The 22,871-nt window shown below is 42.8% G+C and overlaps 1 protein-coding gene across 1 annotated transcript in view; it reads right to left on the bottom strand.

Annotated features, from left to right (window-relative positions):
- The window catches only part of LOC306695395 (carboxyl-terminal PDZ ligand of neuronal nitric oxide synthase protein-like), a 147,213-nt gene that overhangs the window by 64,897 nt on the left and 59,445 nt on the right, over positions 1 to 22,871 (bottom strand). Inside the window, exon 5 of the mRNA XM_079158625.1 lies at positions 9,557 to 9,665. Coding sequence (XP_079014751.1) covers positions 9,557 to 9,665 — 109 coding nt within the window. The remainder of the gene's footprint in view (positions 1 to 9,556; positions 9,666 to 22,871) is intronic.

The following is a 22,871-nucleotide window of genomic DNA, read 5'->3' on the forward strand; positions in this document are numbered from 1 at the left end:
CTTCTGTATCAGACAGTAATACACATCATTGTGTCCATTAAAGCTAATTCAGAGCATCAAAGCTGCAACCTGGAACTTTACAGCCTAAACCCTCTTTAGCTTCTAACTTGTGTCCCTCTGACATCTGTCTTCGCTCTCTTCCAATTTTCTGGCAACTAGTTTTAATATCCTGAAACCGATCAGACATGTCGCTCTACCGGCACTGAGGAAAAGATAAGATAAATGACAGCCACTTGCCTTAAACAGCAGACTGCTGAAAAGCAAGACGTCACACTAACGGAGTCAGTCTAAAAAAATACACAAAAAACAGTGTTTGACCTTCCTGTTGAGTGGTTAGAGATGCCCACATGCAAATATACTTTCTATAACCTTTACTCTCTCTCCTGTCTTGTTCTTGTCCTCCTCAGACGCACCGTTCGGTCTGCGGAGCTGTTCTTCCCCCTCCATTAATCACCTCTGTCTCCTCATCCTTCTCTGTGGACCCTCCATTAATGTCTTTTCAACCCACGCTGGTCCTCGGCGTGACAGTTCACACACGTGTTTTCCTTTGAAGACATTCCCAGAGGCAGTCAAACAGGGGATGATGACAGATGCTGGTGTTATTCCGCACACCAAAGGCTTCGAGCTCCCCTGACTCACCCGCTCCCTGATTGAGAAATACACGAGCTAACACAATAACCTCAAAGCAGATCGCCGGCCGTCTCTCAAGTCGATCGAGGAGATGTATTGACTCACAACAATCTGTTCAACTGCATCCATCTTATCAAAGCTTTTTCAGGTTTTGGCACCCAAATGTGTCTTACGTATTCATAATCCCACCAACAAAACCTAATTGGCTTAATATATTTTGAAACTAGGAAAACAACTTTACACTAAGAACATCACTGAAAACGACTGAGTTAATACACTACACAGAGGACGCCGGAAAGCTTTAAAAGTAGGTTCGATTTTAATAATTAAAATTGAAGTCAGGATAGTTAGGCGGGTAATCGTAAAAAAAAAAGAAGATTTTTCATCAGGAACATTGGGTCCAAAACTGCAGCTGGCAGCTTCACCGTGCTCTTTAATCTTTGGTGCGGTAATCAGCAGAGAGTCGGTGGATCTGAGGCTCTACAGACGTCAGGGACATAACTCTGGAGCATATCAACTACGCAGTCAAGTGGGAGTAGATATTTATATAACCAGGATCTTAAAAATCTATCCTAAAACTACCAGGAAGCCGGTGCAGGAACCGGTGTTCCGGTTGTACTCTGCCAGCGGCGCTCTGTGGGCTCAAGCTGTTTTATAGAGGGGACACTGGAGAGCAATGTATTACAGTAGTTAAGCCTAATTGTAATAAAACCCTACACATGCTGTTTCACCTCGAGAAACAAATATTTTGACCTTAACGACGGTCTTTAAATTACAGAGGGCCGCTCTGAGTTGCTACTGAACACCAGACCAGAGTCAGTGATAACATAAAGATTTCTTGCCTGTGATGGAATTTGTTCACACACTGAAAAAGACAAATGTTTTAATATCCTCCTATGACAATTCCCACCTCTTGAGATTAACACGGTCTCATCTGAGTAGCAAAAGCAGAAAAGGTTTGTTTAAACGTCGCAAAACTTTTACGGCCGCCTTCAGACCGGAAAAACCCCGCAGCCCTCCTGATGGACTACTTTGGCATCTCAAGCTTCACCTGGTGATCGTCACAAAGACAAATGAAAGGGCTGCTTCTGCGGGACAATAAAGGATTATATTATCTTATCTTAAACCTCTCCAAAGTTGTAAAATCCTACATTGTGGTATTATAAACTGCCGCCCAGTGCTCTGCTGTTTGATCCGTTACTCAAATTGCATTCTTCCTTTAACGATGACCCGGTGGTTTTAGTAGTTCACAAAACGCTCATTAAGTCTTTTTGGAACAGCCACATGGGTTGTTCTGGAAGGTACTGAGAGTACCGAGTTCGGTCTTTTTTGGCTTCTGTTAATGTTTTATAAATGCACGCTGTCAAGAGTCATCATTTTGTTCAAACACCATCGTCTTTTCCAGCCGACTCACGTTTTATCAGGACGGTGGTCGTGTATCTCGACATTATATGCCCACAACCAATTCTCCAACGTATCTCCAATTTTGGCAGCTGACAAGACCGCTAAGAGATTTGTCACTCAAATGCAAAGCCTGTACCATCCTGCTCTAAAAGACATGAGCAGTTCTTAAGTTGGACATCTGTCACCATGTCTGTCTGGAACTCTTCCTCTATGCCTCTATCGCTCTCCCCATCACTTCTCCTCTCTGTCAATTTGACCGAGTAAATGTAGCCTCTCTGTATCTCTGTCTCTCTATGTCTCCCTTCTCTATACATCACGCTGCCAGTGAGCTGGATCCCTGCAGCAGAAAAGTCTCTCTTGGCGGCCATAGGACAGGGCCTAGTCAAAAGACCGATGCATAATTTATCCCGGATTACCCACAGAGGTTCTGCGGTGCTTTCGCGGTGCTTTCGAGAAGTCTTGGCACAAGCAAAGATAACGGACAAAAGGGAATATAATGCAATCTAGGAAAAAGCAGGGTAAACAATGAGAGGATGGCAGGGAAGTCACTTCCGATTGAAGCCTTTCTTAACTCTTTCCTCCCCGTTGATGAGCTCATCTCTTTTCTTCCTGTGTGCACATATAAACCACACCCCGAAGAAAACCGCATACTCCCATCACTCTGTGCTCACGCAGTGTTTGCAGTGCAGAATAGAAGAGATTGACTCTGACGTATTCTGCTTCCTCTTATTAACTGTCTTACCTGGACTTCCTGATCACCGGCTAAGTACTCTAATCATCGGGGCACAGCCTGGCCTGACGTTTATCAAACACATTGATTGCCTCGAGGAAATTAGCGGGACAGCCGGGAGCAATAACCCGGAGTGCGCACGAGCACCGCAGACGGACGTTATCAGGGCCAGAGTGAGAACTAATCACGGCGCAGGTTTGAGAGCGACTGAGAGCGCGTACGAATGTGAGAGCAGGAAGGAAGTGGAGTGTGATGGAATGAAGTCATGATGCCTCAGTGACTCTTCAGGACCGTTAGCTCGCTTTCCAGGCTGTGCACGAAGCACGGGCTCATCACACACACACACACACACACACACACACACACACTCCAGAGTTATGCTAGAGATGGGTATCAAACATTTCTTTCTTTTTTTTTTTTTTTTTACTTCAAATGGAAATGTGTCTCTAGCGTTGAGTATCAAAAACTATTAAGTATCAAAAGTATTAAATGATTGATCAGATTCTTGTTTACTTTGCTTTCTTTGATAAGATGCTTCAAAACTTTATGAATTTTGTTCTAAAGTTCTTCAATAGCTACAGCATAAGATGCCGGTCTACTGAACACATGTTGGGACCGTATTCATATACACGTTAATATCCGGCTGTCACTGTTACCAGAGACTAAAGTCTGCGGTCTAATGATATACACTTTACTGCTAAACAACAGAATTACACAGAATCTGTTGAATAATAACCAGATAAAATTATGATTTCTACTCTCTTTTATTATTTTCTTTCTCCTTTTCAGAATTTCTTTGTTCTTCCTCCGGAAGCTTCAGTTTCTAAATTACCCGTAGGTGTGAATGCGAGTATGGATGTGCTACTGTATATTTAATCTGTCCAAACCGTTCCCTTACTCAGACAAACACAGGCTTAGAAAATGACCGTGGATGGTTATCGTCTGTTGTTATCACAGAAAGGGATCAGGTGTAGCCTCGCACACGGCTGAGCAGGCAGCGGGTTAACTTGCGTCCCAGTTCTTTCGGCTGGATGAGGAGGACGCAGCCTGCAACGGTGGCGTCCTGCAGCCGCCCTGCATGCCAGACTGAACCTGCCCCTCCTCCTCAGACGAGGTGGTCTAGACTAAACAAGCCAAAAACTGATTTGCCTGCAAACAAGATGTTGTAAATAGAGACACGGCAAGAGTTTAAGACGGACGGGGAGTGTGTGGGACAGACCTGGTGAGTGTACTTGCTGTGGAAACTAAACTGTATCTCGTTTCATAAAAAAAATACACATTGACCAATAAAACAGGACACCATATAGACTTCCGTCTGTGTTTGCATCTCAGCACTGACTTGATCTCATGGTCACTATATCATACCGCCGATGCGGAGACCCTGGATAGAAGCGATCTGACGCAAACGCACAATGCGCCGACACTATGGACGCAATGACTCATTCCACTGTGGTTTATTTCTGCCTCCGATGTAAAAGCGCTGCAGCCTTGACAGAGAGGTAAAGAAAAGAACATGTAGAGAGAGTGAGAGACTAAAACTTCTAGACAGGGGGATCATTTCACTGAGATACGGATATTCAATAAAAAGCTGAGAGGCTATTAAATCCAATTATCTAAACCAAGCTGTGTCAAGAGTGGCGCACGTTCTTATCATTCATATGTCTGCAAATAGCCATACGTCATCTTATATTAGCACTCCTCAATGTCAACGACGAAACAATTGATCCTCGGTGAAATTCGGGAGCTTTATCGAGGCCAACTATATTTAAACACTGCCCATTTAGCATATAAATCCACCACCCGTTCGTGCCTATAACAATATCTTAGAGGACAATACTACTTGGAAAAAGGTTTTAATAGGCGATCGGTCTTGTGTGTGTGTGTGTGTGTGTGCGTGGCGATTGCTTGCATACATCTCTGCTAGCCATGTGCAATATGACCTCAAGTTTATACCACAGTAGTTTTTTTTGGGGGGGGGGGGGGGGGGGGTTGCGGTGAAGGTTGTATATAACGGCATTGCAAAATTAAAAAGGGATTGCCCACTCAAAACATGAGTGTGTGTGTGTGTGTGTGTGTGTGTGTGTGTGTGTGGGGGGGTATTCATTCATTCAATCACACGACACAGCAGAGGCCGTTGCAGACACACCTGGTAGATGTCTGCTCTCTCCCGAGTGCTCTAGTTAATATTGCAGCTCACTCAGTGCTTTCCAATGTAATTACCTTTGAGCGAAATAAGTCCTCCAAGAAAAAAAATCATTCACGAGGCAGTGCATCATCATTATTCGGGCTTTCCAGTCACCCTCGAAGACAGAACATTCAACGTGTCATCTGTGTCCAACGCTGAACAAGTAGAAGCCATCAGCCGACACTGAATGACAGCATGCGGTTGGAGAGGGGACTCGATTACCCCCTTGACACAATCACTCTCTGTCTCCATCTCATCAACCCGCTGAGGACAACAGATGAGTCGTTATCCATCAGAAACATCAGATGGGTAAATAAAAAAGGACCTGAATCTTTTTCTTTTTTTTCCGCCACTATTTGTTGTCTTCATGATTTTAATGATGTGGGTGTGAAGTGCATTTGCATAACGTCGCTTACTGGAAAAAGGAATGTTATGGCCTATCAGTATAATTAACAATAAAATAATAAAAATCACAGCTGCCATTCAGCAGCAGTGCTGTGCTGTGCTTTAGTCCATTATCGGCTTTAAAAGAAGAGACACGTATCTTCATGCTTGGCTTGTGTTACTGCCTCACTGTTGATAATAGGGGATACAGACTGGGCAGAGGTTGTAGTGATGGGAAAACATGATATCTGGATTGGCTTTATATGCAAAGTACGAGTGAAGACTGCAAAACTTAGCCTTTGGGGTGGACAAAACTTCATGGTGTTCAGTACACTGCATCGCAATATGCCTTCTGGATTTTTACATTTCTTGTGGAAACTGCTAACTTTGAAGAAAAGGTTATGGGGTCACTTGAATAGCAATAATCTTTAGGGGTCCATGACATATAAGCTATGGCCAGTGGGTTTCAAGATAAACAAAGCTGAAGACAGCTGGAAAACTTTCTACTAAGGAATACTGATAAGACCAAAAGTTTCAGAACAGCTACTAAATGGGAGTTGTGGCGATACGGTTACATCTACTGTTTTCATGATCGCTTGCTCTCGGTCAAACTGCTGGAAGGACTGACTAACCAACATAATGATTTCAAAAGCAGGAGTAATTTTGAGAGAACAGTAATTGCACCAAAGATGGTGAAACAAGTGTGTGCGTGCGTGTTTGTGTCTGCGCGTCTACGGCCACCTCTCGCAGCCGTGTGAGGCTTTACTGCAAAGACAGTGGCGCTTTGAGCTAACTGCTAGCATGCTCACAACGACAATGTTAGCATGCTGCTGTTTAACAGGTATAGCCATGATCTTAATTTGGCACAGCTGAGGATGATTGGACTGTTATACGTTTTGCAGACTTTTGGTCATACATCAACGCATTAGTCAAGTTCAAATATGACCCGATGAAAAGTCACCAATGGTATCATCATTCATCCTGTGGGCACTGTAAACGTCTGGAGCATCCGATAGATAGACTTTACTAGAACCCCGAATTGTTGACGTCATTGTGGCGTAAGAGCAAGATACTGAAACTCTGAACCTTCCCTGACTCTTTGCTCTCTGCCGCTTCTAATCGCACTAGAATACAATCGCTTCAGAGGGTTACACACAAACACAATAACACACACACACACACACACACACACACACACACACACACACACACACAAACTGACCTCCCAGCCGAGGAAACATTCAGTATTCACTCCCTGGTCTCCGTCATCACTCTCACTTCAATTCAACATAATAGAGGCCAGGTCATTCATTAGCCTCCTTTAAACTGTCAATAGGAGGAAGAGGAAGGAAGAAGAAGGGGGAAGAGTGAGAGCGTATGAGTCAGAGTGGCAGAGAGAGACACACAGCTTGTCTCCGTGTTAGAACTGATTGGACACTAAAGTCGTTTTATGCCGCTGTAATCTAAAGCGCGGACGTTCTTTCACGTCTGGTAGTTAAGAAGGAAATAAAGTCTGCTTAATCTCCTACTTCATCTTACGCTCGCAACCTTCCGCGCACAGAAAACCACACGCTGCTGTAGATGACATTTTGATTGCACTTTTGATGCGTGTATGTCCATTGCTTTTTTTTTTTTTATTATGCCGAGTGTTTCATTGTTTGTGTCTTGTTTCATCTTCTACATCTTTCTCCACTTTCGTTGTGTAGTCTTTCTATATACATTGCAATTTGAAAGGTTGGTATCTCCTGCCATAAAGCTTTATTGGCTGCAGTCAAGCAGCTAAATGGACTACTCTTTATATTTGTACGGTCTGTTGTGCTTTTAGGTTGGAGAAAGTCATCTTCACAAATAGGTTCTTTCATATAAAGGGTTTGCACAAAAAAAAAAAATATTTTCAGTAATAGGTTCAACCGGACTGACAATTGAAAGTCAATGGTAAAAGAAACTGTGGGCCTGGCATCAAAACCTGCAGATTTAAACTAAAGGGTCAAATGCACAATAATGCCCGTTATAAACTGGAATTAACAGACATGTTGCTTTAGCAAAGCTCTTCTTCAAACTTCACAATATACATAAAAGGTTAGTCTAGGGTTAGCACTATTGAATATGAATATTGAATGCCAGCTGAACGTACTATGGACTGACAAATCACAGTTTAAACCTCATAAATCTGACCGCTGAGCAGACTGAGACAAACGGAGACAAACAGCTTGCCAAAACATTAAGAGCCCAATTGCACCGTTGTGGTTCAGCAATGATCGAGGGTCACTTACACTTTTCTGGACTGGAAAACAAATTCAAAATCAATGGTTCCAACAGCATTCTGCACAGTATCTATGTTAGCAGAATAGCTATTTCTGAAGGTAGAAAGAAACACATTTATAAAACAGATGTTTTAGTTTTTTTCCCTTACTCTGTGGTTTGAGGAAGAATACCTGAAAATAATCAAGCCAAATAAATATAAATGATTAACTCTACTTTTCTGTACCAGCATCTGTGTTTTCATAGTGCAGGGTGCTTTGCCTGCTGTCATTCACCAGACATCCAGAGATAATGTCTCCACCGAGAAATAATCTCTTTAAAACATATCGTCTCAATAACTTCACATAATCACCGTTAGCAACCAGGTATTTTAAAGCTGGGTTCGAAAATCATAAACTCTGTATTTTGAACAACTATAACAAACTTTATCTGTCTGAAACTTATAGCTTAAAACATCGCATTCACACACACACACACACAATGTGATGCATGCCAAAATTCTCTGGGGAAACTACGGTATGGCAATGGGGCCATTAAGATGGAAAACTGTCTGTGTGTGTGTGTGTGTGTGTGTGTGTGTGTGTGTGTGTGTGTGTGTGTGTGTGTGTGTGTGTGTGTGTGGGGGTGTGTGTGTGTGTGTGTGTACTTGTACATCTATCTATTATGGGGTTATGGTAACTGTTAGGTTTAGGTTTGTGTATTTAGTTGTGATGGTTAAGGTTAGGGTAAGGGGGCTTTAGGGTAAGGGGCTTGGGAATGCATTATGTCAAGGATTGTCCTCACAAGCATAGACGTACAGGGTCGTTTGTGTGTGTGTGTGTGTGTGTGTGTGTGTGTGTGTGTGTGTGTGTGTGTGTGTGTGTGTGTGTGTGTGTGTGTGTGTGTGTGTTCTCAATGATACGTCAACGTCAGCCTGTCTGTGAGCGATAATGAGGCAGTGTGTGCTTCACCCGGCTCACCCCTGGACTTAACCACCTATGAATTGGCAGCTACAGGGGAAAACCCGGGAATACATTTCCAAACTAACTTTGTCACATTGCTGGACACCGTTTCTACCTTTTGGCTGCTCTGCACCCCAAGTGGGTTTCCGACCTGTTCCTCAAAACCCTCAACAGCTCTGTGCTGCCAGGAGGAACGATTGCTGCTCGGCAGCCGTGTGTCTCCTTATCGGAGGACACTCGGACAGCGACATGATTTAAGAGAGGAGGAGGAGGACTTGCTCTAAACAACGCACGGCCAACAGCCTGTGACAACATTGGAAATGACACGGTTAGCGGTGGGCTTTTTGTTAGCATCTTCCCATTATAGAGAGAAAGAGACAACGTTTGATGAGCTGGTTATTGCAACTCATGCGAAAACACACATTCCTTCAGTAATACAATATGCAATCAAAACAAGCAAGGTGGGTTTTGTTCCCTCACAGCTCGAGGTTTCCTCATCTTCCGTGCATCAGTAAATTTGGCTAATTAAAGCCGGTTCGCCATTTCACACAGTAAGAAAGCTATACATCTTCTATAATAATATGTAGTCCAACCTTTGCTATGTCAACAAAGAACTAACATTAATGTGATGTTCTAATTCAACAACTTTCTTGAACAAAAGAGCAGCGGAAATGTCTAGAGTTCCTCTCCCGGGACGTGCTGCCTTTTTCCTACTATGTTAAATCTTTTTAATTAAATTTTCTTTTTTGCTTTTAACCAGGATAGATAGAGAAAAATGCTCTTTTTTTGGGGGGGGGAGTCACCCAGTATACAATCACAGTCTGATCTGTTGGCCACTGAGCAGCTGCCCTCAAGCAGGTTGACATTAAGTGCCTTGCTCAAGGACCACTCAATAATCACAGAGTCAGGCCACATCCGAGCTCTAACTTGATAACTCAGGGTGAGCTGTTAGTCTCCATTCAGAGGGATTTCATGGCTTCAGAGGTGAGCGCTCTGTAACGGGCCCGCTGTCTTTCTTACCTTCTTCTTGGACTTGAAGACGTTGCAGCGGAAGACGTTACTCTGTCCGTCTCTGGCGATGTAGCTGAAGATCTTCAGATCCTGCGAGTCATGCGATACATAGAATATTCTGAAAGACAGAATGAAATAGGTCAGAAATAAAAAAAATAAAAAGTTGATGCAAAACAAAAATCTGAGCCTGGCAGCGTTTCTAAATGTGTCTTAAGACGCGAAACAGGCACTCAGCCCGTTTCTCTGGGGTTTCAATGTGACAAAAATAAACACTATTTTAAATTTGTTTTAATCCAAAGGCATGAGACCAAACTCTGGCTCAAAGAGGAGGGTAAAGAAAAAGTTGTGATCACGGGGGAAGTGCTATTTAAATCAAATTAACTGGCTTCCAGACTTCCTCTATTGTTTCTATAGGAAGTTCAGTGACTATAGGAAGTTCAGTGACACACATTGAAAGTAAACAATGTAAAGTAAAAAAAAAAGAACTCAAGTGACAACAGTGAGACAGAGGAGGTAATACTATCACAACAGAATATCCTGTGTGAAAGCGGAACTAAGTTTGAGACAATGACAGAGTTCTCCTGGTGGGGAGAGGCTCTGTGCAGCCTCAGCCCAGAGAGACACAATATCCTGCAGAGCAGGAATATAGGACGGAACAAGTTTGGGAGCAAAAGCACGAGCAAAAGAGATAAGACGCGATAACCTGCAGGGGAGAGAACATAGTAGGTGTTAAGCTCCCCAACGGATCTAATTTATGATGAGAAAAGAACACGTCTGAGATAAAGCACTGCAGAAGACAATATGGAGACGGGACCGGAACAAAGAAGCTGGAAAATGTCGTGTTCAGTCTAAACGAGATGGAGACAAAGGTGGTTTCATTTAGCGAAAAACACATGAATTAATACACAGGTAATAGAACTTTCATAAATAAATCTATAGAGGACAGGGATCTATTTTGTATAAAATACTAAAGACATGTGTGTCTGGTAGTTTGTATATTTGTTAATACGTTTTATAATAGACTCCAGTCTTGTCGGGGACATGTTCGCCGGCCATATGTTGTTTCACAACAGGAGGAGTTGAAATGTTGTTTTCTGAAGCTTATTGCTTCCACATCAGACCCCAGGGTTCACACCCCCTGTTGTGCTTCCAAGTCAGAGTTCATTATTTTCAATATTTAAACAATCCGTCATGTCACGGCCACGTCTCTAGTCCAGGGCTCAACAATAAGGCTGGCCTGCATGCCGTGGGCAATGAAAAGGCCACTTTGGACAAGTGAATCAATTGGTAAAAAAAAGAATAAAACACTGTTTTGTTTGTTTTTCAGGCGCTGATAACGGAAGTAGCAAAGCAGTGAGCCTTTTTATATATTGTATTGGTGAACCTTTGTTGTTTTTAAATGTGCTCTATGAATAAACTAAACTTGAGCCATCTGGCTTCCTTCTCGGCTCTGTTGAAAGTTGCACACGTGCACTACTTACTGATCGGGCACTCGCAGGATAATGGCAGCGTTTAAGGCCAAGTGAGCATTTCAATTATTCTAGAAACAGGAGTCTAGTTGGGCGGCATTATCATGATGTTGGCTTTATTTAGTTTGCCGCAAGTTTGAGAGCGACGAGGATAAAACATGGCAATTCACGACAAATTAAAATTGACCGGTCGGGCAAGTGGGTCAGAAATCTACTTGCTCAATCGAGCAAGTTGTCTGTCTGTGTGTGTGTGTGTGTGTGTGTGTGTGTGTGTGTGTGTGTGTGTGTGTGTGTGTGTGTGTGTGTGTGTGTGTGTGTGTGTGTGTGTGTGTGTGTGTGTGTGTGTGTGTGTGTGTGTGTGTGTGTGTGTGTGTGTGTGTGTGTGTGTGTGTGTGTGTGTGTGTGTGTGTGTGTGTTTGGGTGTGTGACGTGGGCTTGGCACCCCCTCTCACTATCCCAGCTCCCTGATTGCTGTTCAGCCTGCACACCTGCACTCCATCTCGTCACCTACTCTGCAGTACATCAACCCCAGTTCTTGGTTCAATCATCAGATCGTTGCTTCGGCCAAAAGTCGATCACTGCCTGCCACCCTGCCATGCTTCACCGGTCCCCAGCTCTCCTGCTCCCAAAAAACGAGGCTCCCCCATTGCAGAACAAGATTTCTACATCCTAATTGTTGAAATAAACTCAGTATACTCAGAGAAAAAAAATAGCCTTACAGCTCGTACAGTTACCTCATCACTATGAAGACTGAAGCTCCTTTTCTGCAGGTTAATGAGTTGCTGGTGTTGCTACAGTTAAACATGAAATATCAACTTAGTTGAGAGAAGAAACCAGAAATCTCAGGCAGAATAGCTTCCTAATTGGGACCAATTAGTGCCATTTTAAGGGGCCTGGAGGTATATTTGGGGTATTTTATCACAGTGAGACATCGGACAACCAACAGAGAGCAAATGTCATCCGTCAAAATGTGTCTCTGGATGTTTGTCTGTGCATGTTGGTTTTGTACGTGCAGGAAGTCTCACCCGTACAGTGATGAATCAGAGACATTTCTGTCTGATTTGTTTTGGGCCTTTTTCTGTGGGAGCCAGACCGGCTGAGGTCTAGATATATTGTCGGTATAGATGGTGTCTTTTGTCGACCCTGTCAAAATACCAGACCCGGCTATCTGCAGTGACTCATGCAACCAGAGATGCTGAAGTGAGTGCGTCAGCTATGGTTCGTCTTACTCACAATCGCATGAAATATTCACAACGTGTTAGAAAATGCCAGCTATTATTTTCAGAAAAACAAGTTTTGAATTTGAGATTTCAACAGTGCAGGAACAGGTTTCAAACAATATAAGGACAATGACGATGGGATGGCAGGATTTGAATATGATTTAATAACAATTTATGAAGCACGAATGTAGAAAATCCCATCATCTGGAACGCCGTGCTCCTTTAGTTGAAGCTAAAACACGAAGGGAGCACACCCGTGATGTCACAAATAACCCCTTAATGCACACAACTGTGGGTGCGACGGTATATCACAACTGATTGGCCCAAACTGTAGTTATGGTAAATGGACTTGCTTTTAACACTCCATGTCATTCACCCATTCACACCTATTCATACCACACAAGGTGCCACCTGCCCATTATTTAATTTAATTTCTTATATATCTTAATATAATATGTATATTGTTTCACACAATCCCGTCTTTTTACCATTATTTGTCCAGCTGTGTTGTCCTCACTGTTATTTACATTCCTGTATAAGTAAGAGAAATGCAAAAATAACAAAAATAAATTCACATTTCTTTTGTATGTGCACACATGCAGGAGAGTTAGCATCAACAGTAGCTTTACGCATTGCTCACCACAGCTAATGAGCGGCTCTGAACAGAACAAAATCTGGATCCTGTTGCGACGTCACAGTTCACAGAGTACGTTCTGGGAAATACGGCAACATTATGCACAAGGGATTACAGGGAGGTGAGGTGGCTGCAGCTCAATTAGAGTGGCAAAATCACTTCTGTCAACAAACACGGCGCGCTAACTGGGTCTTTATTATCAAGCCGTGTCATCTACTGGAAATGAACTGACCGCTCCCTTCCGGCTGCACTTTGCGAAAAAACCTTTAAGTTGTCTCCCCTTTCAACCATTCAACCCCCCCCCCCCCCCCCCCCCCCCAGTCACTGTGATAAAAATCAATGTCCCGACAGATTTCGTTCTCTGAAATCCAAAGCAGGGGGGAAAAGGTCTCATGTTCTGCCAATTGTTGCCTGCAGAGAACTGAATCTTAATCAAAACATGGAGGCAATGATAAAAAAAAAAAAAAAAAACATTACATGCTGCCAGACAAGTGAAGCTCAGCCAAGAGAGAGTGAAAGTGAGCTTAGCTGACTGGCTTAGCTGACAAATCCCCAAGCGGCGCGGAGATGACGGCCCAGATGCATCTCTATCAACCGTCTCTTAAGGGGAACAGCTGCCAAACGTCCAGGTGAAGATGCATCAGACGGATCAGATCTCAGAATTAGAGAGGCGGGCTCGACATGAAAGTCAGTTAAAGGCCAAATAAATCAGTCAAATACTGCCAACGGAAACACTTCTCATCTTCAGTTTTAGGGGGGGGGGGGGTTGCTTTTCCTGTTTATAAAAAGGTACAATCCACAACAGTTTCTCATGAATGAATGCCACTCTTCTTCTCTCTGTCACTGAGTGAAGTAAACCGGTAGAGATGCAACTTGGTGCTGGGTCTCTGGCAACGGAACCAATACGGTTGTGCAATTGTTTCATTGGCTGGCAGAAATTAAGCAGCCAGCAATGACACAGCAGGTAATCAGATCCCAACACAGGTTTTTGGAGATAAGCGATGAAAGTAAAGATGGATCACTGATAGTGGAAGGAGTCAAACATGAATAACTCTGGAGCCCCGGTGGTCAATATTAATCCATTCTTAATTTCAGATCATCTAGATAATCGGAGACATTCGGAGGACAAATCTAAAAAATAAGATAAGAATGAAATTCAAATCAACTGTGAATGATTTTACATCAGGGCCTCGGGATCAAAATGTGTGAGCAACATTTAACAATCATGCAGAGAAAAAGGGAAGCATACGTTTCTCCAGCAGCAGTTCCCTCAGTAGACCAGAATGTTCTGTCTGACAGCAGGAAGATGCTTTTAGTTTTGATTTGGAATTTTGGGAGGCGACTCGATTTTTTGCTTTGATCATCTCATCTCACGAGATGGATTTCATGGTCAGGGTCCACCACCTGGTTGTGATCACCTCCTCCAAGACTCAACTTGTCACATTTAACTGTAAGAGGTGACCACATGCAAAGTGTTAAGAAAGTTCTTCCCTTGTTTTTATTGAAATATTCTTTCAATCAGATCCCTTAAATGAGAAAAGAAAGATCTGACTAACAGCCTTACAAAGAAGCCGTTCTGCCACAGGGAAAAAGACTGCAGAGGCTAGTGCACGAGGAGGTGACAGAAACAGCAAAAGAAGACAGTGTTTGAAAGCCCAGAGGTGGATGTGGAGCGAAATACAGACGGACAATCAAGGGAAATGAGAGGCGGGAGGAGAGAGCGTGTCTAGATGGGGAGAGATAGAGACAAAAAAAGTGCGACACGACGGAGCAAAGCTTTGTGATTCATGACTCATCCGGTGAGTTAAAGTTCGGCGGTTCATCAAGAGTTTGACAAACACTCCGCCGTTCCTTCACACTCAACATCAGACGTACAAGAAACGCAGCTATTTGTCCCCGCTATTTGTTAACTTTTAACGGGCAAGACTCTCAATGACAGCCTTCTTCTTAACAAGTGGAGTCTGTCGTGCGCGGGGGGATGGGGGGATGGGGGGGGGGGATTTGATGCTTCAGTAATGAAGTGGGCTTGTTTAAGAAGGCCTCTGTCATTTATTTTTCCTCTGATCAATCGCTGCCTGTGAAACACAACTGCTATAAATCAAAGGCTAAGAGACAATGCAGCACACGCAGCATCGACAATCACACACTTACTGGGAATCAATACAATAACGCACCTGTGCCAGATCAGGCTGTACCGTGTGTGTGTGTGTGTGTGTGTGTGTGTGCCTTTTTTAGTTCGGGAATAAAATGAATGAAATGTCTTAAGGAGTCCTGAAATGCACCATAGTCAGAATTATCAATAAATCCTCCTAAATGTGGTATGGGCAGTTGTGTTAAAGACTTAATTATGTCTCCTCCATTGGATTTAACAGTATAAGCTGCAAGAAAAGGTGGGTTTTGATGTGTCAATTATATTTATGGTGTCTTAAAACCCGAGTATTGAATTACCCTAAACCTAATGCTGCTAATTAATGCCGTTAGTGAGAATGCCTAGGTTGGAGTGACAGGTTTAGTGTCAATCAGCAGCACGGTGTAGAAGTTACAGAAGCCTTTAAAATGCTTTAATTCCAGCATTCTCTGTCCATTAGGTTAATTGGTGGAAGAGTTTCGATATGGAGTACAGAGCCAGGAAGTGCCCTCTCTGCAGGGTTAGTTTAAATTCTACTTTGCAAACTTTTTAATAGGGGTGCAAAATGGCTTTTTTTTCACGCTGCTGGGGAGCAAATCTTAACTGAATTACTTTACAACTTAGCTTATTGTCGTTGTCGCTTGCTGTGTGAGCCGGCTAAGTGACTTAACATTGCCAGGTGCACTGTATTCAAAATGTTTCATAAGATGCCACGATTGTCCTCTATGTGAGGTCTGAACACGATGTGCACCTAAGGCTGTATGTTACTTCTCAATTCTTTAATTCTCATGCATCCCTCTGCAGGGACAAAGCACCTCATTTTGTTATTCTCATTTCTCCATTCGGCATCTCAAACAAATAGAGCTTTTCTTTTCTTTTCTTTCTCTTTTTCGCATGGGTTGCAATGGCAAGTCTAACACTTTGTAACGATGTCCTTTCCTGTTTCAGCACAGGGACACACGAGCATCGCTGGTGTTTGCAGGATATTTGGCGGTCACCACCATAACCATCGCTCTATCGTCTGTCGTCTATGTTTTCACTCAGCTGCCAAGTATGTTGGTTGTCTTTGTCTGCCAGGACTTAAAAAACGTAATGCGTGGAGGTGAAAGTCAGATCTTCTGATCGGTCACCAGCTCAGATGACAAAAATAAACTCAATCATGGACGGCACAATGTGACCCCTTGATCTAAAGCCCACACATCTCAGGAAACATTAAAGATAAGCTTCGTAGTTTATGATGTTTGTTGTTGGCATCTTACAGACATTAACCGTCTTTTTCGTTTTCACAGTTTGAATGCTTTTTAACATTTTGACAGCGAGAACCAAGCAGCCCGTCAGTAAGACGTCAACGTCTGTGCTGCGATTACTGAGCTGAAAGTTTCGCTTCGCTTTTGACAGTTGTGTTGGACAACATCTCCATTTGCTGTTGCTCCTCAGTTAAATGTGTCTCGGCTCATAACTGGGCTTCAGCTTTAGACTTAAAGTAGAGAATCCCTTTAAACAAAAGCACATTTAAAGAGGTTCTATAAAGCCTTTTGACCGTGTCACACTAAAAACCACTCGGAAGGAGAAACATTATTCTGCTTTACAGAAACAAAGCCCAGTTTGGTTTTCCTGCATATTTCATTTTTTATCACACACGGACAAGTTTCTGCGATGGCGCCGACCTTAAATCTTTTCCAGAACAAATTTGGCAGCTCCGAGGTAAACCAGACTCAATAACACAGCATACTGATCAGGCATTATGTTGATTAAAAGTGGCTCTGAAAGGCAGGGTGAAAAGTTAGAGTTTCATCATCAGAAAAGCTGTTGTCAGCTCAACCTCCGCGCGCCCACATAAAGGAAAGCCTGGAATTATACAGCACGGCCGGACAAAACAGATTTAATCATCGGGCAGACGGGCAATTTCCTCCTGCACTTGTTAGTCAAGGTGAGAAGTTAGAAGCTCAGACTCATTTCTATTCTTTGATGCATTATTTACAGGGGGGGGGGGGGGTATATGAACATATTTTGGGGTCTTTTATGAGAAGTGAGAAGAAATCAATATTTCTAGCCCTGCAATAAACAGAGCAAATGGAATGACACTCAAGACTTTCTCCCAAACAAACAAAATAAATCAAGATGGGTTCAATATTTATGTGGTATCCTGCCTCGGGGGGGGGGGGGGGGCGGGGTCATGCGTACACCTTGGTGTGTACGAGCATATGTGAATTTGTTCAAAAGAGTCTGGACTTTTAGAGCTGAAACCCACCCAAGATGCTTTAAAATGTTTTTTTAAACAGGCACCTATGATGCCTTTTGGGGCTCGGGGGCCACCGCGGCGGCCACTAAAGATCTTGTTCGCCCTGAATTAAGTATCTCAGGCAAGCTGTGAGATAACTGTGGGGGGGCAGGCATTCAGCCCCTGTGGGGGTTAGGGGGGCATTTTAGATTGTTTATAATCCACAATAGGTTCAGTTCTACATCCAGTCATTCCACCGCTTGCACGTCTGTACCGTTTATCACACAATACTTGTGTTCCTTCTTTAGTTTAATTCCAGTTATTCTCTCGTCCTCCCTGTAGAGGCCATTTGATGTCCTTGTTACGAAACAAATCCCACATATTCACTTCTGTTCAATGGATGAAAAACAGCCGGAGAACAGCTCCTGAGCTCATACATACTGTATGACACACACAATCTGCAACATTGAAATAAGAAAGCAACACATTGTGCATCGACGGCGCCTTGCAAGGTGACTGAATGGATCGAATGTGGGATGGCAGTTTTAATATCAACTGAAGAGTCTCTGGAGAACAACAGAAAGAGGAGGCGGATGAGAGGGAGAAAGAAAACCAAGAAAACTAACTAACTAATAAAACATCATTTGAATTGCCGGAGATGAAAATGAAAAGAAAAAAGACCAAGTGAGGGAAAAAGAGATAGAAAGCTCAAGCACAGCTCATACATATGAGATTACAGACGGAGGGAGAGATGGAGAAAATGTTCCAATTCAGATTTTTTATTTTTCCACCACAGACAGTTCAAAGGACTGAGATCTCATGTGTTCTAACCACAGCAAACAGAACATAGAAAGATCTTGGATACGGAGGCATACGACCTACATTATTATCTGTATTTGAATGTGGATTCATCATATCTTTTTAATAATCCGGCCAAGACATAAAAGCAACTCCATCAAATGTTGTGGTACATTGACTGGCTGAGTCAGTCAAGGATGTGACGGAACAACCAAATAAGACGAGAAGATGCGATTGGTATCAATTACACGACAAATTCAAAAGAGTCAGACAGACTGCAGGAATCTTTTTAGAAAGTCCCCGTCAGCTTTTAGTGGCACGACAAAGTGAACACATCTGAAAAGTCTCCTTCGTAATGAAATGCTGCACAGTGACGCTTTCTCATTAACTTTGCTCCCGTCTTCACCACACCTTAGAAACACTCCTCCACATCCTTTCGCTCTTCTACCCAAACGTCCCTCCCTCTTTCTGTCCTGTATTACTTTCCACTCCTCATGCCCTCCCACTCTGTTTTCAAAATCTGTGTTATTCTCCAACATGCGTTGCACAGGGGAGGCCAGTGGCCTCGTTGATGAATTAAGATATAATAAAGAAAACATTGTTGGGTTGTATAACGGACGTAATAATCAGAGATTTAAATGGAGTGTGGTACCACTGAGAACTCTAGAAGAGCTACAAATGGACCTTGTAGTGACATTTCTTTTCTTTTCCAACATAGAGGATGAACTTTCAATCTCAACTTTTAAGCCAACACTTATGAGAGATGCATTAAGGGCTCAGAACAATGGAGATTTAGTAAAGTAGGATTCTGAGACGACAGGAGCGAACGCTATCTGCTGAGGAGGATTGTGGGATTGGATCCAGGAGCCCCAGAACAGATACTAATCCGTTTTTGACGTTTTATCATTGGGAGTAAGTTCTAATAAACTTTTACATCCATTCAGAGAGAGTTCAGTAGAACTTCTGCCTTCTGATTATGTTCCACATTCTCGGCACACTCGCCTTCCCTGAGGCACAAAACAACCCCAGACCTTCTCTTTGCTTTGTGGACGGTAAGCTGGACTTGTTTTCGCCTGCAGCCAGTAGTGAAGCTATGGGGGTAAATATGAGCAGCATTCCCGAGTAGACAGGTAAAGGTACCATTAAAATGCAGTTTGTGGCTGCAATAAATCCCAAAGTTAAGTGCTTCTGGAACCGTTCTACACTTTCGACTTGAGAGTAGAAGTACAGTATGTGTGACAGATACGCTCAACTCAGTGGTCCATTTAGTAGGTTTTTCCAGAGCTTTCAACCATATATATATATATATATATATATATATATATATATGTATATATAGTCATAATGTGTGGGCAGAGAGAAAGGAAACAAAAACTGAACCGTCTTCATTTGAGAGCGGTTTATAGCAGCAGCTGCGGCCGTAGAGGTTCTGATCCGAGTGGAAGGAATAAATAAATGCAGACACACAAACCGAAGCACTAACTGTACGTTCTCAGAAAAGGCAATCTCTTTAAGTGTTAGCAGCAGTAATAGCACAGTGCTATGCCCTCCGAGTCCATTCTGAGGACTGAGTTGATCAATATACTGGGTGGCTTCTGCCTTGTATGAGAAAAGCTTGAAACAAAAGGACGCTCAAATTAAAATGCCTATGAAGTGTATATATTACAAGAGAAAAGGGGGCTGGTGAAAAGACCTGCGACACCTTCCCAGACGGCTTCATTTGGAATTGAGAGGATAGTAAATCCAATAACTGTGGCAGTGTTTTTCTCCAGTGTGTGCTGCACAGCTAACAGTTAAAGGTCATTTTTAGACACAATTACAAGCCTGTAGATCTAATATGGTGCCATTTTGCTGCTGCTTTCCTCTTTTCAGGCAACTAATTTAGTGTTACAGTACCAAACAGGCGATCGATGTTACTAAACTGGTGAGTGGGTAGATTGATTTGTGTCCACAAGCGTCTCTTTTCATACAATTTGGCTGGCAAAAAAAAGATTTTTAGGACCTACCGTTTCTAAAACATTTAAAAACAAATTGTCCGTCTTTGTACAATCCTCAGACGTGGTGCTTTAATCAGTGAAGGTCATGTCTGATTAGCTCCAAAGCGCAGGCTTTATATCTTGTTATTATCAGGCCATCAGAAAGACAACTCTGAAACTAAAAAGGGTTTGTAGAGAAAAAAGGAAAAATGTATATAGAAACAAGGATGTCTAAACAGCTGCCCGAGAGAAAAAACAGAACGAATAGAAGTTCTATCTCATTTCTTGATTATATAAGGATGAAGAAATCTAAAGACCTTAATTATCACGGGATTTAAAGGACAAAGGAAATTAACAGGCATCATCCGTTTCCTCGGGACGGAAATTGTGAAAGTTAATCAGGTGTTTCACCGGGTCAGTCAAAGCAGGAGTCGGTGGAATAATACAGGACCCCAAACCAGCTGCAGAGGCATAACCTGGTGCTGTGCAGATGTGCTATTTGAAGGGGGAGTCTTTTTTTAACTTCTCCTTTATGAATCACACTGGGAGGAGGAGGAGTCTGGCTGAGCAGCTGTGGGAGGGGGGGAGACACACTGTTATGTGTTGAGACTGTAAATGATTAAGTCTGGCTCATGTTGTCTTCCCTCAGTATTTCTTGGACGGAGCCCAGCACTGTAATAATGCAGAGAACCACGGGGTCCCTCTGATCTGGCTGTGGGAAGAGACCCGTCCGGCTGTGCAAAACGATTTTCCTGGACATCACAGGAACTGTTAAGAGCCTGCAACTGGTTTTCCAGATAACAAAGCTTTGGAATCTGGATTAAAGGTTTCAGTTGGAACCAAAAATGAAGATCCTGAGGAACCAATATGGATTTGAAAGGTTGTGCGTTCAGCTATTATTTACAGCGAATTGATATGAGGCTGTTTGCTTTCACTGAGACTGTGTCGGCCGGGAAACTGCTCCCCCTTTACCATTCAGTGCGAATTTTGTACCCATGCTAGTTAGTAGCTTGGAAAATAGCGATATGGGGCACTGAATCTGGAGAGTTTAACTGTTTATTACAACACAAATGAGACAAGAATTGGCTTGGTAGCACGTCTCACCCCCCCCCCTGCTATGAGACTATAATTTGCTGGGAAAGTTTGCTGATTCCGCAGAGATTCCAGGAGATCTTGCAAAAAGTGTCTAAAATCTTAATTTACTGCTGCCGCCGCTTACATCTTTTGAGATAAACTTGTCTGAGATTTCTGCCGCAGCCACAATACAAAGCTTGTGAATGTAATTGTGTCTGTGGTGCTCAAAGCATGTTGAAAGGGGCCACTGGAGGAAAAACGTTCATCCAGCACTTTCAGAAACGGTCAGAAAAGACCTGTGTGTCTTCTCACTGTGGAAACAGTCCCTGTGAAAAAAACTTTAGAGTGACTCTAGATTAACTAGACTAACCAGGAAATGTTGAGTTTCTCAAATGTAATTACTTAAAAATGGAGGGAAATGAAAACCTGGCACATAAAACCAAAACGGCATTACCTCTTCTTTTGTAATTTGGGTTAAATGACCCTTTAAAAGTTACTATATTTTGGGAAAGTTCCTGTCTGACGGGAAATTGTTCTTTCAATTTCCTTTTCCTTCTATGAGTTCTTCTCCTTTGGGGAAGCGAGCACACAATCAAATTTGACTGGACAGTCCATTAGCTCAGAGCACAGAGGAATAGGACGCTGCTGAGACAGAGATAGTCTAGGACTGAATGAGGTTGTGAGGAGCTCCACGGGCTTTCATGTGTGCGTTTTGCTGCATGTGTGCACAATGAGTGTGCAGTATGTAGCCAGCACGCGCAAACTGAAACATCAAAGCAAAATGTGTGTGTGAGTGTGTGTGGTTCGCTACATATCAAAGCTTTGCTTTCCATATCGCATGATCGGGGTGTTTCCACAGCACACAAACATGAGATTGACTTTAATTGGGTGGGTGGGAGCTCCTCTAACTGGAGAGGGTAGAAGTGAGAATGGAGGGGCAGAAACACTTAATACGGACTGTTAGGCGGAAGTCAGCGAGGGCGGCCTTCTTCTCAGAGGATGACAGCAATTACCATAGTAGAAGACCGGAGAAGTGTTAACCCGAGACAGATACACACATACGATACACACACAAACACACACACACACACACACACACACACTCTCACCACTTTCCAATCACTCGCTGACACACACCCACGGAGGAACGCTGCAAGACACTGGAAAACACTCTTCTGGAGTCATGTGAAACTCTCTTTGTTGAGTCATGTTAGTGTTACCAATAAACCAATAAACCGACATTCTGAGTGAGCGAAGGGAAGATGTAACATCTGAGGCTCGTGCTGTTACAGTTACAGCTTCAATGTTACTGGATATTTGTGACATAATACCAAAAAACAGTCAAAATGACAAAACATTGTAGGACGATATGTCACAGAAATGATTGACGTAAACGATATTGTCAGCTGTAATGATAATATAACAGCATAATAATGCAAGTACACCCTTTAAAATAGCAATGAACTTCACTCTTAAAGAAATTTAGAAATTGGAATTGGATTGTGGGAAATAAAATGTAAATATCCTAAAAAAAAAAAGTGTCACATAAAAAAACAGGGCTCTGTTTACCAAAATGTCAGCGCAATGCTCAAGTCTTCTAACGGTCGGGGAAACCCTGCACAACGAGCGATATCGAGGGCAGCAGACATTATTGAGGCCATGTCCAAAAAAAAACGTACGATAAGTCAATAACGTAAATATTATGTAGTCCATTTACCAAACCATAAATCCATGTAGTAATTATTGTGACAGGCCTAATCAGCTGACACACCTGTAAACACTGATATGATATCTGCAATAAACT

The sequence above is a fragment of the Pholis gunnellus genome, assembly GCF_910591455.1.
Source record: "Pholis gunnellus genome assembly, chromosome: 4".
Taxonomy (NCBI): Eukaryota; Metazoa; Chordata; class Actinopteri; order Perciformes; family Pholidae; genus Pholis; species Pholis gunnellus.